The 19,481-nt window shown below is 39.7% G+C and overlaps 1 protein-coding gene across 1 annotated transcript in view; it reads left to right on the forward strand.

Annotated features, from left to right (window-relative positions):
- The window catches only part of B3GLCT (beta 3-glucosyltransferase), a 139,766-nt gene that overhangs the window by 94,661 nt on the left and 25,624 nt on the right, over positions 1 to 19,481 (forward strand). The window contains exons 7-10 of the mRNA XM_077806366.1: positions 1,726 to 1,862; positions 2,921 to 2,984; positions 9,921 to 10,052; positions 15,289 to 15,358. Of these exons, the coding sequence (XP_077662492.1) occupies positions 1,726 to 1,862; positions 2,921 to 2,984; positions 9,921 to 10,052; positions 15,289 to 15,358 (403 nt within the window). The remainder of the gene's footprint in view (positions 1 to 1,725; positions 1,863 to 2,920; positions 2,985 to 9,920; positions 10,053 to 15,288; positions 15,359 to 19,481) is intronic.

A 19,481-nucleotide genomic window follows, 5' to 3' on the forward strand; every position in this document is an offset into this window, starting at 1 on the left:
TTTAAAGAGTGATTTTGTTACTCAGAATAGTACCTTTTTATACACAAGAGTTTGCATCTCTATCCATTTCCATTCTTCCTCAAATATTTTTATCTGCTAGATAGCTTTCCAGTGGATACTGTTGTCACTAATAGTAAACAAAGAAAAATGGACTTATTTTGTTGGTGGGATAAAACTCAGTGCCTAAGAGCATAGGGGATGGTAGGAACCCCTCTGACTTCGGTGGAGGGAATGTCAAGAAGCCTTTCACCCTTAACCTCCTTCTGTCCTGGTAGAAGCTGGCTTGACTAGGGAATCAGATGGGGGAGCATGTCTGGCACCTGTATAGAGATGCAAGGGATTATGGGAGCTGGAGAATTAGGAGCCTTTCCATATGCAATTGTACAAATGGCTGCTGAGAAGAAGGGAAGCATGTCTTGAGGTTGAGGTGTCCTGCCTTAATATTTCTTAATGTTCTGCTTAAATATATTCTTTTTGTCTAATAGATCTAAAAGTTTGGTATCAAAAAAATATATTCCAGAAGACTAATTTTAAAAAAAAGAGTGATTATTTTTTTCTGAAAGTTATAAACAGATGGAAAATGGGGTTTAGACTGGAATTTTGACACAATCTTTACTATGACCTAAATAACACTACGTGACATTTTGTATGTTGTGATGAAATTATGAACCCAGCTTTGTCCATTTTACCTGAAGAATTTGTAATTTTATATTGTAAATTGTCAAAAGCCAAACAGTGTGGGCCATGAGGCACTGCAACAATACATAGAATGATATCTACAATTAAAAAGCTTTTGTTGAACCACTGCTTGAGATGATCCAGATGTTCCTAGTATTACTTTTTGGCCCTGTAGCTGTGGATACTGATCCATTCCTTTCTTAGGTGTTGGTTTTATGTTAAAAATCCTCTTTAGGGTCCTAATCCTGCAAATACTTAGATGTGAAATTAACTTTAGGCATGTGAGTAGTCAGTCTTGCTATTTAAAATTAATGTCAGGGAAAGTACCAGCATTTAAGTTTATTAAATATCTCCCGACACAATAAATCGTGTCTTGAACTGCCCTTTTTGTAATGTTCTAAGTAATTTCTTATTCTACCGCTTCATTCATGTAAAACTTAGAACAGACTCTGGTCATCTTCGGTCAGTTATTCTTTTGAGGGATTGGGTACTTAAAATATATTTGCCTGAAAAAATCACTAGTGAAACATAACTGAAGATTGACGGACATGGATTCCAAATTTGATGTGGATTCAGCCTGTGAGGATATGGTGCACCCTCTAGCCAACACTCAGAGTAGTATTAGAGGTTTCAGAGTAGCAGCCCTGTTAGTCAGTATTCGCAAAAAGAACAAGGAGTACTTAGAGACTAACAAATTTATTTGAGCATAAGCTTTCGTGAGCTACAGCTCACTTCATCGAATGTAGTATTAGACTTATTCAGTCCTCAGTTGACGGGGAAGCTGCTGCGATGCAGGACCAAAGGGAGCTGATGGTTTGGAAGTACTTTGCATGTGGATCTTTAAAATATTTTCTCTCCCTCCCCTGTTTTCTCCTCCTCAGTTCTCACCATCAGCAAACAAATGAAATTTTAGTCAGTGTCATTACAAACAACACATCCTCTCTCTCGGGTTCATTTTATTCAGTATGAATATTGTTTTTTGTCTGTTTCCTTTATTAAAGCAATGCAGTAGATGAGCAAAATGATATATCCCACCTTTCTTTACAGGAATGGTTCTTAGGAAAAGCATTGTATGATGAAGAATCTACAATAATACATCATTATGCCTTTGCTGAAAATCCTACAATCTTTAAATTTCCAGATTTTGCTGCTGGTTGGGCACTTAGCATTCCGCTTGTAAACAAGTAAGAATTTAATTTGTAATCTTTTCTAAAATTGTTTTATTTATAGTTAATTAGTTCATATTTGTAAAGTGCTTTGAAGATATAAAAAACTATATAAACACTAAGCAATATTATTTTAAGGAGCTATGACTGAGCACAGATTAGTGTTTTACACGAAATTTAAAATACTACTGTTTCTTATAAAATGCCTTCCCTCCTCATCCCACATACCGAAACACACAAAAGAAACTTTGCAAACACAAATTATAATAATAAATTATTAAAATTTCATAAATACATATGTGCAGAAATATATTTTTGCATGTAACTTTGTCTCTTTGGTATATACTTTGATTTCACGTACCGTGTGAAGTTTAAAGTCTTATGCACCTTTATGCAGTAAAAGTATATATTCATAAATGGAAAATGTTTAAATATTACAAATTGGAGCACAAATAGGAAGAAAAAGCTTAGATTAGTGAGCCAGGGGCTGATCATTAAGCAGCTGCAAGCACAAAATTGTCTCCTTGAATGTTAAAAATATGATGCTGGATTGCAGGTCCTCTCCTATTGAAGACTTTCTTCTTGGGCAGGCAAAATTGACACTGAGAGGCATCTGCTAAGAACTAGTACTCACAGCAGCAGGCTATGTTCAGATGTTTGCTTTCCATTCCAGATTATTTTATGTAAACATTTTCTGGTTCTAATAAATCCAGAAGTGTGATTTTTTTTGCAGTCAAGAACCCCCAGCCCCCAAACGACTCCCCACCTCTCAAATTCCTGATGAATTAGCTTAATTTTTTTTAAATGTTGAAGGAGGGTTGTATAGTAAAATAACACTGCAAATGTTGTTTTCTAAAAGAATTAGTTCATTTGTAGCCTATTTTGGAATTGTATCTGCTAAATTCCTGCAACTCATGTGTAAACAGCTCATTATCAAGAAGCCCTTAGAAAATGATTTGACATTTCATAGACATAAATAAAATCTCAAGTTTGTTTAAAAATTGTTGCTGTCTCCATTACATTACTCTTGTTCTTACATTATGAAGTAAGTAAATTTCATTATGTTTATTGTACAGGCTTGCAAACAAGCTGAAAAGTGAACCACTTAAGTCAGACTTTACAATAGATTTAAAACATGAGGTAAGCCATGTTCTATTCCTGTGAGACATGTAAGAAAATAACCTTGTCATTTTCTGTTTAAATGCTGATAAATTGAAGCCTAAATAATAGACTTTTTAAGGTTATTAAAAGTTTTGAACTTTCTGGACCTGTATATTTTTTTCCTTCCTTTTCAGTGTTATAATATGTAGAATTGTAAAAGTTCTATTATTACAAAATGTAGATGGTACTGCAAGTAAAGCTGAATTTGTATCATGGGGTAGTGTGCAAGAAGGCATCACTTTTTGGAAGTTTGCTAGGGAAAAAAGGAATAGGTCCCCAGCTCATCAAATAGAAAAGTTTGCATTTTGAGTCTCCTCTTCTATATCCATTAAGGATTGTCTCAGATATCAGACTGCCTCACTGATATTGAATTTCAACCTAGACTAAACTATTATGATGGTTGTTGGCAGCAGGAAGCATTTTAAGAGGCCTGCTTGTGGCTTGTGTGTGTGTATTATTCAGGCAGTACAGCCAAACAGATTTGGGAATTTGTGGAAGTGTGTGTGTGGGCGGGGGGTGAGGGGTGGGGAATGGAAATGCATCACTGTTTTCTGAGAAAGGAAGTTTATATTTGGATGGTCGTCAAGAGTCATTTCCACCATTTCTGGTTTATCCAGAAAGTCCCTCTATTTCTCTCTGATGCAGACCTTCCTGGGGCCATCCTCCTTTGCCACACCCAGACTAGGTTACTGTAACACACTCTAATTGACCCCAAGGCTGTAACTATTGAAATGGCAATCGCTCGCTTGCTTCTTCAAATAGAAGTAAAGGGGTGGTTACACCTGTCCTTCATAAATTACACTGCCTGCAAGTAAATCAAAGGATACAATCTAGTATCTTTAATATTGGTATTATAGAGTCTAAATTATGAAGATGTTAAATATTTGAGCTTAGTTTACGATCCTGCCCTCATGAATCCACTCATTCCTTAATCCCAGTGTATTTAGATTTCAGTGAGGACTGGAGAAGCTGGAGATACAAGGGAGATGTGACAGAAGAGTGATTACCATGTTCTTCTGTTTTGCTTTATCGTTGTTGAGGGGAAAAGGAATTGTATTATGCTCATGTACCTTCAGTAAGAGAATCCAAGTGACATCATTTGCCTTAAGTGTTTTTTTTTCACCTTTGTGTCTATTAGGTCTAGCTGCTGCCTATTCATTAGTCTTCTTCCTAATACTGTCTACATTCACTTCTCTGCTGTGGCTTTCCAGATGGAACACAGTCTGTCTTACAAATATATGGCTTTTTTTTGTCATAAAGCACACACATTGTGTTCGTTTATGGTTTTCTGCAAGAAGACCTTTTAGAATGGCATTCCATAAAATACTTTTCATTTTCAATGTGAATCTTAGAACTCTGTTTTATCCTCCACATTCAGTGGAGCCCCATGCTTTATTTAATGCACACTAGCCTATGCTGTACTGAATACAAAATTATTTATTTTCTCCTGGGTGTTTCTGTGGCGCTCTCACCATAATATCTGAGTGCTTCACAAACATTAATGAGTTTGTTTTCACAACATTTCTGTGAGATTAGGTGATATTGTCCCCATTAGAATTATTATCCCAATTTTACATGTGGGGAACTGAGGCACATTGAAATTAAGATCCAAGTGCTCACTAATTTTTGGAGCCCAACTTGAGACACGTAGGTCCTTATTTTTTGTTTACTTAGCCTTTTTATAGCACTTCATTTATTCAAAGCAAGCTTCCAGTCAACTTCAGTTGCAGTTGAGTGCTCACTAATCCTACAAATCTGAAGATCACTTTTAGTGATCAGCAATGAATTATGTTGGTTTAAGTGACTTGCCGGCACTTACAACTTTAATCAAAAATGGATTCTAACATAAGCTGAAGAGTGGTTTAGTTTTCCTTAACCTTACTGTGGCATATGATATGGTTTGGCACACAGGCATTTTGATGAAATTGTCTAGAACTATGCCAAGTTGGTTAGTATGTGCAATGGCTCTGTTTTTGAGAAGTTGCCATTTCAGTGTGCATATTGGTGATAGAACAAGTGCTTGGAGGTACCAGAAGAACAGCCTCTTGCAAGCATTATCGCCAATGTTATTCAACTTATATTTGAATGACCTACCATATATTGGGTCTCACAAGTTTGTTTATGCAGGCAACATATTCCTCGGCACTCAGTCACACTCCTTTGACATACTTGAGAGTGTTCTGAGTGCAGATATGGCAGGTATGGTCAATTATTGTTGTCTGTGTCATCTGATACCAAGTGGAAGTAAGACTGTGTCAATTATCTTCCACTTACATCATGCATAAGTGGGCAGAGACCTGAAGATAGTTCTCAATGGTCAGTGAATAAAGCATGATTTACACCCAGTTTATGTAGGCGTCATGTTGGATAGAACTCACATATTGTGACCATCTTAAAAGACAGTGACTAAGGTCAAAACACGCAACAACCGGCTCTGAAAACTACCCAGAATGCCATGAGGCTCCAGTGCCCAAACATTATACACTTCAGCCTTGGCAGTGTTATTCAGTGGCAGAATATTGCTCTCCAGTATGGGCTTGCTAGTCTCACACAAAGATTATTGATGTATAACTTAATTCCACCATACGTATTATTTCAGGCACTCTTAAATCTACTCTTCTACCATGGTTACCAGTTCTCTGCAATATTGCTCTGCCCAGTGCATGCAGAGAGGAAAACATAGCAAAGCTTGTGACAAAATTATGTGATATTAAATTAAAGACCTGTTTAATCCACCATATTGTCATCTGCCCTTTTGGCTACCTATTTGGGTATGTTTACCAGATGAGGGATTTACGGTAGAGGAAGCATTGCGAGCTTCATGGTCTTCAGAGAAAGTAATTATATTATCTTGTCTTGTACCCCACTCAAACTCAGCCTGGGTTTGATTTACCACAAAGGCATGGAGCTTTCTGAAGCAGTTTCATACCAGACATGGAATTTGTGCTGCAGTGGAATTTCATTGGTGTTTTAGAGTCAGTCCACTATGTCAGTGTGGGCAGCCACAAACCATGACACACTGCTGAGGACTGCAAAATGACTCAACTTCCTGGAGGTCTTTGTGCCTTGAACGTGATTGATGAGAATGCCGTTGCTTGTCTTGACCGGATTGCATATGCCAAGTGTAGTGACTTGCCCAGCATCACTTAGGAGCTCTGTGGTAGAGGCACAGCTGGAATTCAGTCCTTCATAGTAATATTTAACTTTCTTAACTAAAAGACTATCCTTTCTCTTCCTGCAGTTCCCTGCCTCATTCACTACATACCTTCCAGCTTCTGCAACAAATGAGGCAGGGTCCTATAGACAACAGTCTCCTTCAGTACACAACCCTGATTCATTCTCAGAACACATCCTGGGATGGGGGGATGAGCTGGGGATCCTGGGGTCGGGGGAAAGTAGTATCTGAACATGTAATTAAAGACTATATCATGGCTGGCTAGACTGTCAGGCTCAACGGATAGTGATCAATGGCTCAATATATAGTTGACAGCCGGTATCAAGTGGAGTGCCCCAGGGGTCGGTCCTGGGGCCGGTTTTGTTCAACATCTTTATTAATGATCTGGATGATGGGATGGATTGCACCCTCAGCAAATTCGCAAATGACACTAAGCTTGGGGGAGAGGTAGATACGCTGGAGGGTAGGGATAAGGTCTAGAGGGACCTAGACAAATTGGAGGATTGTGCCAAAAGAAATCTGATGAGGTTCAACAAGGACAAGTGCAGAGTCCTGCACTTAAGATGGAAGAATCCCATGCACCGCTACAGGCTGGGGACCAACTGTCTAAGCAGCAGTTCTGCAGAAAAGGACCTGGGGATTACAGTGGATGAGAAGCTGGATATGAGTCAGCAGTGTGCCCTCTTTGCCAAGAAGGCTAATGGCATATTGACCTGCATTAGTAGGAGCATTGCCAGCAGATGGAGGGAAGTGATTATTCCCTTCTGTTCTGCACTGGTGGGCCACATCTGGAGTATTACCTCCATTTTGGTACAGAAAGGATGTGGACAAATTGGAGAGAGTCCAGCAGAGGGCAACAAAAATGATCAGGGGGCTGGGACACATGACTTATGAGGAGAGGCTGAGGGAACTGGTCTTGTTTAGTCTGGAGAAGAGAAGAGTGAAGGGGGATTTGATAGCAGCCTTCAACTACCTGAAGGCGGGTTCCAAAGAGGATGGAGCTTGGCAGTTCTCAGTGGTGGCAGATGACAGAACAAGGAATAATGGTCTCAAGTTGCAGTGTGGGAGGTCTAGGTTGGATATTAGGAAACGCTATTTCACTAGGAGGGTGGTGAAGCACTGGAATGGGTTACCTAGGGAGGTGATGGACTCTCCATCCTTAGAGGTTTTTAAGGCCAGGCTTGACAAAGCCCTGGCTGGGATGATTTAATTGGTGTTGGTTCTGCTTTGAGCAGGGGGTTGGACACTAGATGGCCTCCTGAGGTCTCTCCCAATTCTAATCGTCTATGATTCTATGATCATAATGCATACGTTCAAAGGAGACGAATCAAGATTACACAGGCAAACTTAATCCTGGCTTTTCCTATGCTTGACTTGGCAACCTAAGGTAGATTTTTAAAATAATTTCGAAGTGTTTTTTTTTAAAAGCAACTGAGACAGAAATTCCATCATGTGGAACCATATTGCTCCCCAGGTTGGGTCATCATTTGGTTTAGGACTTTAGGTTCACCTCTACCACTAGAGTTGAAAGAGTAACTGATAGCAGCAGGAAACTGTTATCCTCTGTGTGTATCAGTCACTAGAGGAGGGCCGTGAGACACCTTGCCAGCAGGTTTCATAGCTATCTGCTGAAAGAGGAGTGGAGAGACTAAGTTCTGTAGGAGTTTTCTCTTGTGGTTGTAGACACTTCTGCTCCTGTGCCCCTACCTGTCTTTGTCTCCCTCTATTACTATATATGCCTGCAACTTCTGGCTTCTGCTTCTGTCCACCACCCCGGCTCCTGATGCTAACCTCCACCTCTCGTTCTATCCAAATCTTCCCACCCAATCCTGAATCCTGCTCACCTCTGTCCCTGCTCCTGTCAAAGTCCTCCTGCCCCACCCTGGATCCTGCTCACCTCCGTCCCTGGCCCAAATCCTCTTTCCTGACCCTGGATCCTGCTCACCTCCGCCTCTGCTCATATCCAAATCCCCCCATCCCAGCTTCTGCTCCTGTTCACCCCCCACCCTATCCCATCTCCTATTGCCTTCTCCTTCTGCACCTATCCATGCCCCACCCGTATCAGTTCTTGACCCTTCCTCCCCTCTATTGCTTCCTAGCTTCTGGCTCCTGCAACACGCCCAGATGTCAGGAGGAGTATTTGCAGGGAAAATTCTGCTATCCTCCTGCATTCCCAAGATAGAGCATTATTCAGTGCAGACAGTATATTAGGAGAATTTAGCTATCAAAAGTCTCCACTGAATATGTGCAAACCGAGGGTTGGTTTTTTGTTTGTTTTTTAAGGTTTTATAACTAGGCCAAATTTGTGAGATTTTTCATGGGGGTGGCCAAAGATATCAGAGCAACCCTCCTGCCAAAATCAAGTGTCTGCTTCAAAACATGGAGGTTCTGGAGCTTCTCAGTGAAGTAGTTCAGCGTTTAAGGCCAGAAGGGATCACCAGATCATCTAGTCTGATCTCCTGTGTATTTCAGGATACCAATGTCACCCTCACAACTGACAACAACTGAAACTAGTCCAAAGTATTACAGCCTATAGGAGACTATGTGCCACAGGCAGAGAATAAGAAGGATTGAGGTGCACAGTACCTGAGGCCCCCGTAATGGCAGGGAAATGAGTAAGTGAGATATACCCAGATAATCCTGACAAGTGACATGCACCCACATGCTGCAGAGAAAGGTGAAAACCCTACAAGGTCACTGTTAATCTGACCTCGGGGGAAATTCCTTCCTGACCCCACATATTGCAATCAGTTATACTATGAGCATGTGAGCAAAGAAAGAATTTGAAAGAATTTTTTTAATTATAGCAGAAACATATTTCCCTCTCCTTTTGTTCTCTGAAACATCTGAACCATTTTAGCTGAAACTTTCAAAAAGGAGGGAGGGAAGGAATCAGCCTGATGCAGACATCCAGCATAGAAAATTTCATCTCATACAGTTAGTTGAAGTTAATAGCAACTGAAAACAGGGACTTAAAATGGGAAATGTCAAGTAACCTTAACTAGAGGTGGTGCTAACAGCTCCACATATAATAATTTACAACATGGAGCATAATTAATTCAAGATACGCTGAGAGAAGATGAACCTTTGTCTTTACTTCAGACTTTGTCCTTGTGTTACTTTTTCTTTCTTTAAAGACGTTTGTTAGCATTCTGGTAATCTTTCAGTTTACAATAGACAAAAGGATCTTTCAGTACACTTCCATGGTAGTTTCGTGTTCATTCTGGAGTATTTTAAATTATCATCAGAGAACAGGTCCATTTTAAAATCTATTTATTGTTGACATTAAAACAAACAGAATTAAGCATTCCATATCACCAAAATTAATTGCAAAGAACAACACAAAAAATAAACTTTATCTTATATTTAAGAGTAGGTGCAGATAAATTTATTCAGTCCCCTTCCTTCCTCCTGTTACCCCGGCTTTTTTTGTTATGTATTTACACTTACAATTTTTTGGCAATTTGGAGTGCCTGGAGCTAAATATTTTTAAAACTTTCAAGATATGGCAGAGAGGTTTTTTTTAAGTAAAAATTGTGGTTTGATTTTAAAATCAAAATGCAAAGTAAATAAACTAGTTAATCAATTCATACACACAGTCTCTGCAGAATCCTCTTTATTTCCCTGTTTCTTCTGTCATGTTTTATTAATTTGCTTTATAACAATGATTTCTGAGTATATTACGAAAACTGTTGTTTAATTCCATTACTCATTACTACTTATGTTGTATATTTTGATAGATTGCATTATATATTTGGCAGAAAGGCAATGGTCCACATCTTACTCCAGTGCCTGAGTTTTGTACGGATGACTTGAACGCATATAAGGCTGTTAACTGTGCCACAATGTTCAGTAACTTCCTACCGGTTTGCGTAAGTATCATATTTTAAATTATACTTACAAGCTAGAGAGAGCATTGTTATTACAAAGGCTGAAACTTGACTTACAGAAAATCTCAGGGATCTGGAGAAAATATTTTTACCAAATTAAGGGGAAAAAATATCACATTTGGAGTACCATTCTCCTACTGTTTCTTACATGCTCAGCCCTCTATTACACATTGTATTTCTTATAGACATGATTGATCTATCTAAGGTACTCATGTTCCCCCAGTACCAGAGTATCTGAACACCTCACAGTCTTTAATGTATTTTGCCTCACAACATCGCTGTGGGCAGGGGAAGTGCTATTTTACCCATTTTATGAATGGAAAAGTGACTTGCCCAACATCACACAGGAAGTCTGTTAGACTCCAGTCTTCCAGATCCCATACTAGTGCTCTAACCATTGGATTGTTCTTCCTGTCTGTTAAATAGATAGTTCCATATCATGTACCCTTCAATAGGAATTGAAAACACAATACCTAGTAAGATTATTACCTGTCCTCATTTTTATTTATAGAAGCTGTTTGATGAAAGTATTGCATGCACTATTTAATTATTTGTCCTGGTGACCCTTTTTCTTTAAATGTAAAGTGATGGCAATGCTGTTAGTAATTCTACTCCTTTTGCCTAGTCCCTTTAACTATGTTGAATAGTTTATTATATTTTATTGGTGTTCTGCCATGGTAAGTGATATGTTTTCAGTTTCCTTTTTAGAATCCTTAGAACTATCAGTGTGGGTCAGTGGCTAGAGCAGTGGACCATGGCTCAGGAGTCCTGGGTTGTATTCTCAGCTCTGCTACTGGCTTGCAGAGTGGCCTTGGGCAAGTCACTTCACTTGCTGTGCCACTGTTTCCTTATCTGTAAATGGGAATAATGATACTTACCTCCTTTGAAAAGCACGTTGAGATCTACGGATGAAGATCAGTATATAAGAATTAGGTAGTGGGGGTATTAATTTGAATGTAGTGCACTAAGGTAGGATTACAAACCCTTGTGTTCCCCACAAGAAATGTGAGCTAAACAGATAATAGCAAACCTAGAAAAAAATTAAATAAAATCTTGGAGCTAAGAAGACACACACATGAACTTTTTGTCAAGCATTTAGCATGTATAACAAAAGACGATAGAGCTAGGAGAAACTGCTATGAGAGAAAACCAAGTGTGACACTCTGTGCCCCATATTCACCATGGTGATATAATTATGATATGTTTTGTACAAATAATGCCTTGTAAGGTATCATTTTAAAATTTTAAATCTGAACATTAAGTTTTAGGTGCTATCATTGTATATGAAGTTATTAAATTTTCCTATGTATGTGCCACTGAAACATGTTGTGAGGTTGGGAACACCCACAAGCAGCCTTTCACGTACAACAAAACAATAAAGCCAAACAACACTGATGGCCCATCAAGGAGAATACACTCACAAGGATTAGCCCAGGAACTGTGTGCAATGGAAACCTTTCAGAGATGGCACATAGCCAAGGGAGACTGTTTGACTCATGTCACAGCAAAAGATCTTTCCAGCAAGCTGAAAGAAGATACAAAAGGGGGAAGTGACCTCACTCCCTTTACAACACAACACCTGGAAACATCTTAGGAAGAAAGACTGACCTGGGGAAGAGGGGTCCAGGCAGGACAGAAGAATTCCAGCCTGTGTATGCAAAAGCTATAACTTGCTTGTGCTAGCTAACAGGATGAGACACCGCTTGATTCAAATCCTATCTAATTTATAAGGCCTAGATTGCATTTCTGTTTATTTCTTAGGTAATCTGCTTTGATCTGTACGCTCACTAATAATCACTTAAAATCTATCTTTCTGCAGTTAATGAATTTGTTTTATATTTTTTATCTAAAACAGTGTGTTTTGCTAGAAGTGCTTAAGGAATATGCTCAGGATCAAAAACTGGTGCATTGTCCTCTCCACATTGGGGCAGGGGCGGACTGGGAAATAAACGTACAGGTCAGACTTTTGACCAGGACAAGACAGTACACCTCTGGGGTGGATAAGGAATTGGTTAAAGGGGAGACTACAGCGGGTCCTACTGAAAGGTGAACTGTCAGGATGGAGGGAGGTTACCGGTGGAGTTCTTCAAGGATCAGTTTCGGGACCAATCTTATTTAATCTTTTTATTACTGACCTCGGCACAAAAAGTGGGAGTGTGCTAATAAAGTTTGCAGATGATACAAAGCTGGGAGGTATTGCCAATTTAGCGAAGGACCGGGATATCATACAGGAGGATCTGGATGACCTTGTAAACTGGAGTAATAGTAATAGGATGAAATTTAATAGTGAGAAGTGTAAGGTCATGCATTTAGGGATTAATAACAAGAATTTTAGTTATAAGCTGGGGACGCATCAATTAGAAGTAACAAAGGAGGAGAAGGACCTTGGAGTATTGATTGATCATAGAATGACTGTGAGCCGCCAATGTGATATGGCTGTAAAAAAGCTAATGCGTCTTGGGATGCATCAGGAGAGGTATTTCCAGTAGGTATAAGGAGGTTTTAGTACCGTTATACAAGGCACTGTGAGACCTCACCTGGAATACTGTGTGCAGTTCTGGTCTCCCATGTTTAAGAAGGACGAATTCAAACTGGAACAGGTACAGAGAAGGGCTACTAGGATAATCCGAGGAATGGAAAACTTGTCTTATGAAAGGAGACTCAAGGAGCTTGGCTTGTTTAGCCTAACTAAAAGGAGGTTGAGGGGAGATGTGATTGCTCTCTATAAATATATCAGAGAGATAAATACCGGAGAGGGAGAGGAATTATTTAAGCTCAGTACCAATGTGGACACAAGAATAAATGGATATAAACTGGCCACCAGGAAGTTTAGACTTGAAATTAGATGAAGGTTTCTAACCATCAGAGGAGTGAAGTTTTGGAATAGCCGTCCAAAGGAAGCAGTGGGGACAAAAGATCTATCTGGCTTTAAGATTAAACTCGATAAGTTTATGGAGGAGATGGTATATGGGATAACGTGATTTTGGTAATTAAATATTCATGGTAAATAGGCCTAATAGCCTATGATGGGATGTTAGATGGGGTGGGATCTGAGTTACTCAGGAAAGAATTTTCTGTAGTATCTGGCAGGTGAATCTTGCCCATATGCTCAGGGTTTAGCTGATTGCCATATTTGGGGTCGGGAAAGAATTTTCCTCCAGGGCAGATTGGAAGAGGCCCTGGAGGTTTTTCGCCTTTCTCTGTAGCATGGGACAGGGGTTAGTTGCTGGAGGATTCTCTGCTCCTTGAAGTCTTTAAACCATGATTTGAGGACTTCAGTAGCTCAGACATAGGTGAGAGGTTTTTCGCAGGAGTGGGTGGGTGAAATTCTGTGGCCTGCGTTGTGCAGGAGGTCAGACTAGATGATCATAATGGTCCCTTCTGACCTTAGTATCTATGAATCTAAGCTGTGGAGCTGGGGGAGAAGCCTCCATGTAACTGCAGCTGGGTGTGTCCCTGCCTGTGTAAAGGTTTGTGTAAGTGCAGGACCAGGAGTGGTCTGCAGCTTGTCACAGCCTTCACAGTGAGAGGGGGCCCAGATTGGCATGTCAGAGGGCTCAGTTCCAGGTTGCACCCCGGAGGGGCTCGTCACACCATTTCTTGTGCTTGAGGGGAGCAGTGCTTTGCATCTCGGCAATAATCTCTGTGACAGTTCAGACGTGATTAACTGTGGTCCTTGAGGATTGTCTACTCTGGGAAGATAGCACAGAGCTTGCATCCCATGGTAAGGGCGGGCCTAATGTGGCATTAAACCATCTTTGTGACCTCCAGAGTCCTAAGGCCGGTCTATGTAATGGCAGCTTCCTATAGCTGTCCTATAAGCTGCAGCTCCCTATGCCTATACTTCTGAGGTGGTCCTTGGAAGGCAGCTTTATGTCTATCTTCCACAGTTCATGTGTTGGAAGAATTCTCCCCCAAGCAGATCCAGGGCTTTTAGGGATCCTTTACATTGCTCTGGCACTCCTACCTGTATAAAGGGGCTGGAGCTGGGTGATGTTCTCACCCTGTCTGTTTGAGCAGGACAGTAGGAGTTTGGAGACCAGTCCTTCTTTACTCAGCACCTTTATTGACTCACTGTGTGACTTCAACCTCTCTGTCCCTTAGTTTCACTGTCTGGAAAATAGGGTCAATAATCATCAATTTTCTGTATGAAGCACTTTGATTCTTTCAGTACAAAGGTGCTGTATAATTACAAAATAGTATTAGTAAGGCATTTTTTAATTAGAAAAGAAAGTGATTGTACTATCATATTGTTTAATGTCTAGTGAGATAAAATCCTGACCTCTACCTCAGAACTCATTACTTTCAGATAGCTTTTCACCACAAATCTCCACTTCAGTGATTTCTTCTCTCACTCTGGCGTGTGATCCTTTAAAAACAAATGCAAATAGTGAAAAATCCCAAAGCACCTAAAACAAAATACCATAGAGAAAAATGTATGAAAACATTTTTACTGCTTTTCTTGTACTGCCCTTTGTCAGCGTTTGTCTAATTTAGATTTTAAATGATTGGAAACAGGTGTGCTTTAAAGTGCTTTGCACTTCAATAACTATAAAAATGTGTTAATTATTGTCTGTATGTCAATGAATGCAGCATAACTTTATGAATATTGCTTACACCAAAACAGTTTTTTCTGATATGTAATCCTTTTTAAATTTCTGCTTCCCAACATTGGGGGAGGGATAGCTCAGTGGTTTGAGCATTGGCCTGCTAAACCTTGGGTTGTGAGTTCAAGCCTCCAGGGGGCCATTTAGGGATCTGGGGCAAAAATTGGGAATTGGTCCTGCTTTGAGCAGGGGGTTGGACTAGATGACCTCCAGAGGTCCCTTCCAACCCTGAGATTCTATGATCCTGCAGTTTCTGCATCCTACATTACAACAATTATTTTGTTACAAAGATGACCAAACGTGTGACATTTTATCAGGGTTAGTACACGAATTCCTCCTATTCATTTTCTTAATGATTTGTGTTTCTGACTCCAACTATAATACTACAACATCTGAAAACAATCATTGGACAATGTTATTTCAGTCATTTGAAAGTACTGATGCCATATCTTGACAGGTAGAAAATGTATTTTGAACTGTACTACTTAGCACTGTACACTCTGCAATGCAAACGTATTTTCTGTTTTATTTCCAAAACATACATGTGTATTCAATGTAAAGTTAAAAGCAGTGCCTGCAATTACATCATTCATTTTTCCATTTCCTTATAGGGAGACCCAGTGAAGAAAGAGGATATCTTTGTTGCTGTAAAAACATGCCGAAAATTTCACAGAGACAGAAGTAAGTTCTTAATTTTTCAAGACTGAAGCTGTATGTCGCATAGGTTAATGAAATTACCTTAATAGTTAATCAGCAAACTAACATACTAGAATAAGTGTTTGTTGTATGTAGTTCTCATAAGTAACTATAACTTTAACTTATAACTTTAACTGTTTGTGAAATCTCCAGGAAAATATAAAAGCTGAATAGTTCCAGTTTTCAGAATTTAACAAGATCCCCAAACTGACCCACCTTAATCCATTTATAATCTGCTTAACTATTTCATGATTTAAAAATGCCAAGTTTAAAAAATATTCCTTCAATCCCAAGTGGCCCAAACAAATGCACTGCACTCTTTCATTTCTCCCTGAATGTCACGAAGCCTTCACACTGTTGATATTCAGGGAACATTCAGAATGCCATCATTATAAATTATTGTGGCTATGTGGAAACGTAGGTATTTGCTGAGGAAAGAATTACATAGTGTTGCATTTTTACCCAAACTGTTTCTACTTCATGTTACTTTATTTAGGTTAACATTATCATTCTATGAAAAATAATAATTACTTGAAAAAAATTACCTAACACGAATATCTTGCATTCTTATCCAAACGACCATCTTCCTTTCATATTAATGGCTTCAGATTAAGTAAAATATATTTTACTTTTATACCAGGGTGTCTTATAAAAAACTTAATTCAAATAAACCAACAATTCCAAATAAACTCTGTGTAATAATTTGGGAAACAGCAATCTGGTTAGCTGTCTTTCTCCCTCCCCCAATAACAGGGGTTTGTCAAGCTCATTGCTAGGTGATCTATTTAGGTTCCAGACAAATAGCTGTTACAGGGAGGATCAAATCACTCTCAGGTTGAAGCTAATTAAGGTAGGCTGCCTAAATTAGTAGTTGTTAGGTAATAGCCAGTATTTTCTACCCCCAACATAGGGTTACATGAAACAGTCCAGTACAATTCAGGATGACACAGCTATTTAATTTACTATTTTAATGACAAATTTAGAATTAAATAATATGATTTGTCAGGATTAAACATACGACTCCTAACCAATGGAATATATGTGTATGTGATCTTTTAGATGACAGTGTTGTTTAACCTACGGTTGTCTCAGGTATTTGAGCAACTGCTTTGTAAGAGTTGTTTTTAAATAGGTTCTATGGGTTCTGTCCACACACTTCTGTACTCTTACATGCGCAACCAGTCATCTGCTGGAGTTAAAAACAAGTGCAAGAATTCTATGGTAGAGACATCCTTCTGGTAATAAAAAATATGGGAAAAGAAAACAAAACCAAAAAGACAGATACTTATGCAGGATGGTTGTCACAATTCTTGTGGTTTCATTCAGCCTCAAGAATCTGTTACATGGTTGAAAAGATTAGCCATTGGTCCTACTGGCTTCGATGATTAATGTTGACACACTTGCTGGCTGCCTAGAGGTTACTTGCTTGAAGATGCTGAATCTTAAATGTTGCATGTTGCTGGACTCCTACCCATTGGTGGGCTTGCTGGGACAATGGAGGAAGCATAGGCCTCTTAGTCAGTCATTGCATAGCCAGAGGCTAGCAGCCATGACAACAGCCATTGCAGGCAAACAAGCCAGAAGCCAGTAGCAGGTCATCTTCCTAATGTTCAGTTTTTGAAGCTGGTGGTCTGACTGGTCCCGACACCTCCTCCTCCTCTCCCACCCCACCCCCGCCAACGCCCCCGCCCACACACTTTGGAACTCTTCTCAGGAGCTTCTCTCCTGTTCTGAGGCCATTGGCATTACCTAGTAGGGGTGGATTAGGTCACCTTTATGCAAACAAAGTGCCTCCCCATTCTAGTAATTTCAAGTTCAGGAAAGTCCACAGATACAGACTAACACGGCTGGTACTCTGAAACACAGATGCAAAGTTTACTCACTGACTTGGTCAGCAAGTTTAGGTGTATTTTGAGACATTTGAGGTCATGGGTCAGTTTACAGGCATTATTTGACTATCCTAAAAAGCCCTGACTCAAAAATAATTTTAAAAAAGCAAAGCTAGCAAAAAGTTGGAAGTAAAATCATAGGAATAGACCAATCATACATTTACTCAGCCATGAGGGGGATGGGTTCTGTTTACAGACATTCTTATAACTTAACCTTTATATTTTGGCTCTTATCCCCTCAACTTTTGAATAGTATCTTGTTGACACACACAATCTGTGCAAAAGGTTGGACTTCAACTCAGTCAGAGTAAAAAAGTCTTTTGCTCCTAAAATCACAATTTTGGGGTTCAGGTTTTTTAATGCAAGTCTGTGTGCCTCACCCCTTGTGAGTTAGGTAAAGTTTATTGATGTTGCTAATTTGTTATTCTGTCAGAATTATGTGACTATAGTAATTGTTGCTGTTGGCATGTATTCTATAGGAAAACAGTATATTTATTAAAAAGAAGAGTTTAGATTTTAGAAACGAGATTTTTCCCCAGTTAATCTCTCTTTTTTCTTACTGTATGATGTTGACCTCCCAGGAATTAAGATGGGGGCGCAAAAGTTATGCATGGTGAATTATTCTTTGAGAAGACCATAATGGGGGGGTTGAATAAGAGGGAACTGTGAAGTGCAATTCATATTATATGAAGAAAGGACAGAAGTGGTGAAGGGAGCACCCATTATTAAATATTTACTATTTGAGCACAAATTATTTTAATAGTTTAGGGTGATATATATTATATTAGAGCTAAAAAAAGGAACCAAAGGCTTTAAAGGCTGGGAGACATGAATGCACAGTATAAACATCCTTCAAGGAACACATGTTGAAGACGGAGGAAAATTCTTGAACTTTCCTCACAGCTTCCAGTGTTACACAGTGAAGGATAAGCTCACCCAAGAATGTGAAAGATTAATGGATTCCAGCTTCAGAAAGCTCCTTTTTTCCAGTAAGTCATTTTTTTATTATACGCCAAAAGCTACAATAATGGAACATTAAGGCTGAGAATTTAATTACATGTAACTGAGGGCATTTAAAATTAAGAATTTACCACAACTTTAACTCTCCCTTTTGCATGTATGCATTTTATGATCACATTAAAAGAATAAAATGTACCTCCAAGGTTTTAGAAAGAGGCGCAATTCAAATATAAACCAGGAGCACAGAGTTGAGTTAGAATCATAGAATATTAGGGTTGGAAGAGACCTCAGGAGGTCATCTCATCCAATCCCCTATTTAAAGCAGGACCAACACCAACTAACTCATCCCAGCCAAGGCTTTGTCAAGCCGGGCCTTAAAAATCTCTAAGGATGGAGATTCCACCACCTCCCTAGGTAACCCATTCCAGTGCTTCACCACCCTCCTAGTGATATAGTGTTTCCTGATATCCAACTAGACCTCCGCCACTGCAACTTGAGACCATTGCTTCTTGTTCTGTCATCTGCCACCACTGAGAACAGCTGAGCTCCATCCTCTTTGGAACCCCCTTTCTGGTAATTGAAGGCTGCTATCAAATCCCGCTTCACTCTTCTCTTCTGCAGACTAAACAAGCCCAGTTCCCTCAGCCTCTCCTCATAAGTCATGTGCCCCAACCCCATAATAATTTTCATTGCCCTCTGCTGGACATTCTCTAATTTGTCCACATCCCTCCTGTAGTGAGGGGACCAAAACTGGACGCAGTACTCCAGGTGCAGCCTCACCAGTGCCAAATAGAGGGGAATAATCACTTCCCTTGGTTTGCTAGCAATGCGCCTACTAATACAGCCCAATATACCACTAGCCTTCTTGGCAACAAGGGCACACTGCTGACTCAAATCCAGCTTCTCGTCCACTGTAATCCCCAGGTCCTTTTCTGCAGAACTGCTGCTTAGACAGTCGGTCCCCAGCCTGTAGCAGCACATGGGATTCTTCCTTCCTAAGTGCAGGACTCTGCACTTGTCCTTGTTGAACGTCATCAGATTTCTTTTGGCCCAATCCTCCAATTTGTCTAGGTCACTCTGGACCCTAATCCCTACCCTCCATCGTATCTACCTCTCCCCCCAGTTTAGTATCATCTGCAAACTTGCTGACGGTGCAATTAATCCCATCATCCAGATCATTAATAAAGATGTTGAACAAAACCGGCCCTAGGACCGACCTCTGGGGCACTCTGCTTGATACCAGCTGCCAACTAGACATC

The sequence above is a fragment of the Eretmochelys imbricata genome, chromosome 1 (genome assembly GCF_965152235.1).
Source record: "Eretmochelys imbricata isolate rEreImb1 chromosome 1, rEreImb1.hap1, whole genome shotgun sequence".
Classification (NCBI taxonomy): Eukaryota; Metazoa; Chordata; order Testudines; family Cheloniidae; genus Eretmochelys; species Eretmochelys imbricata.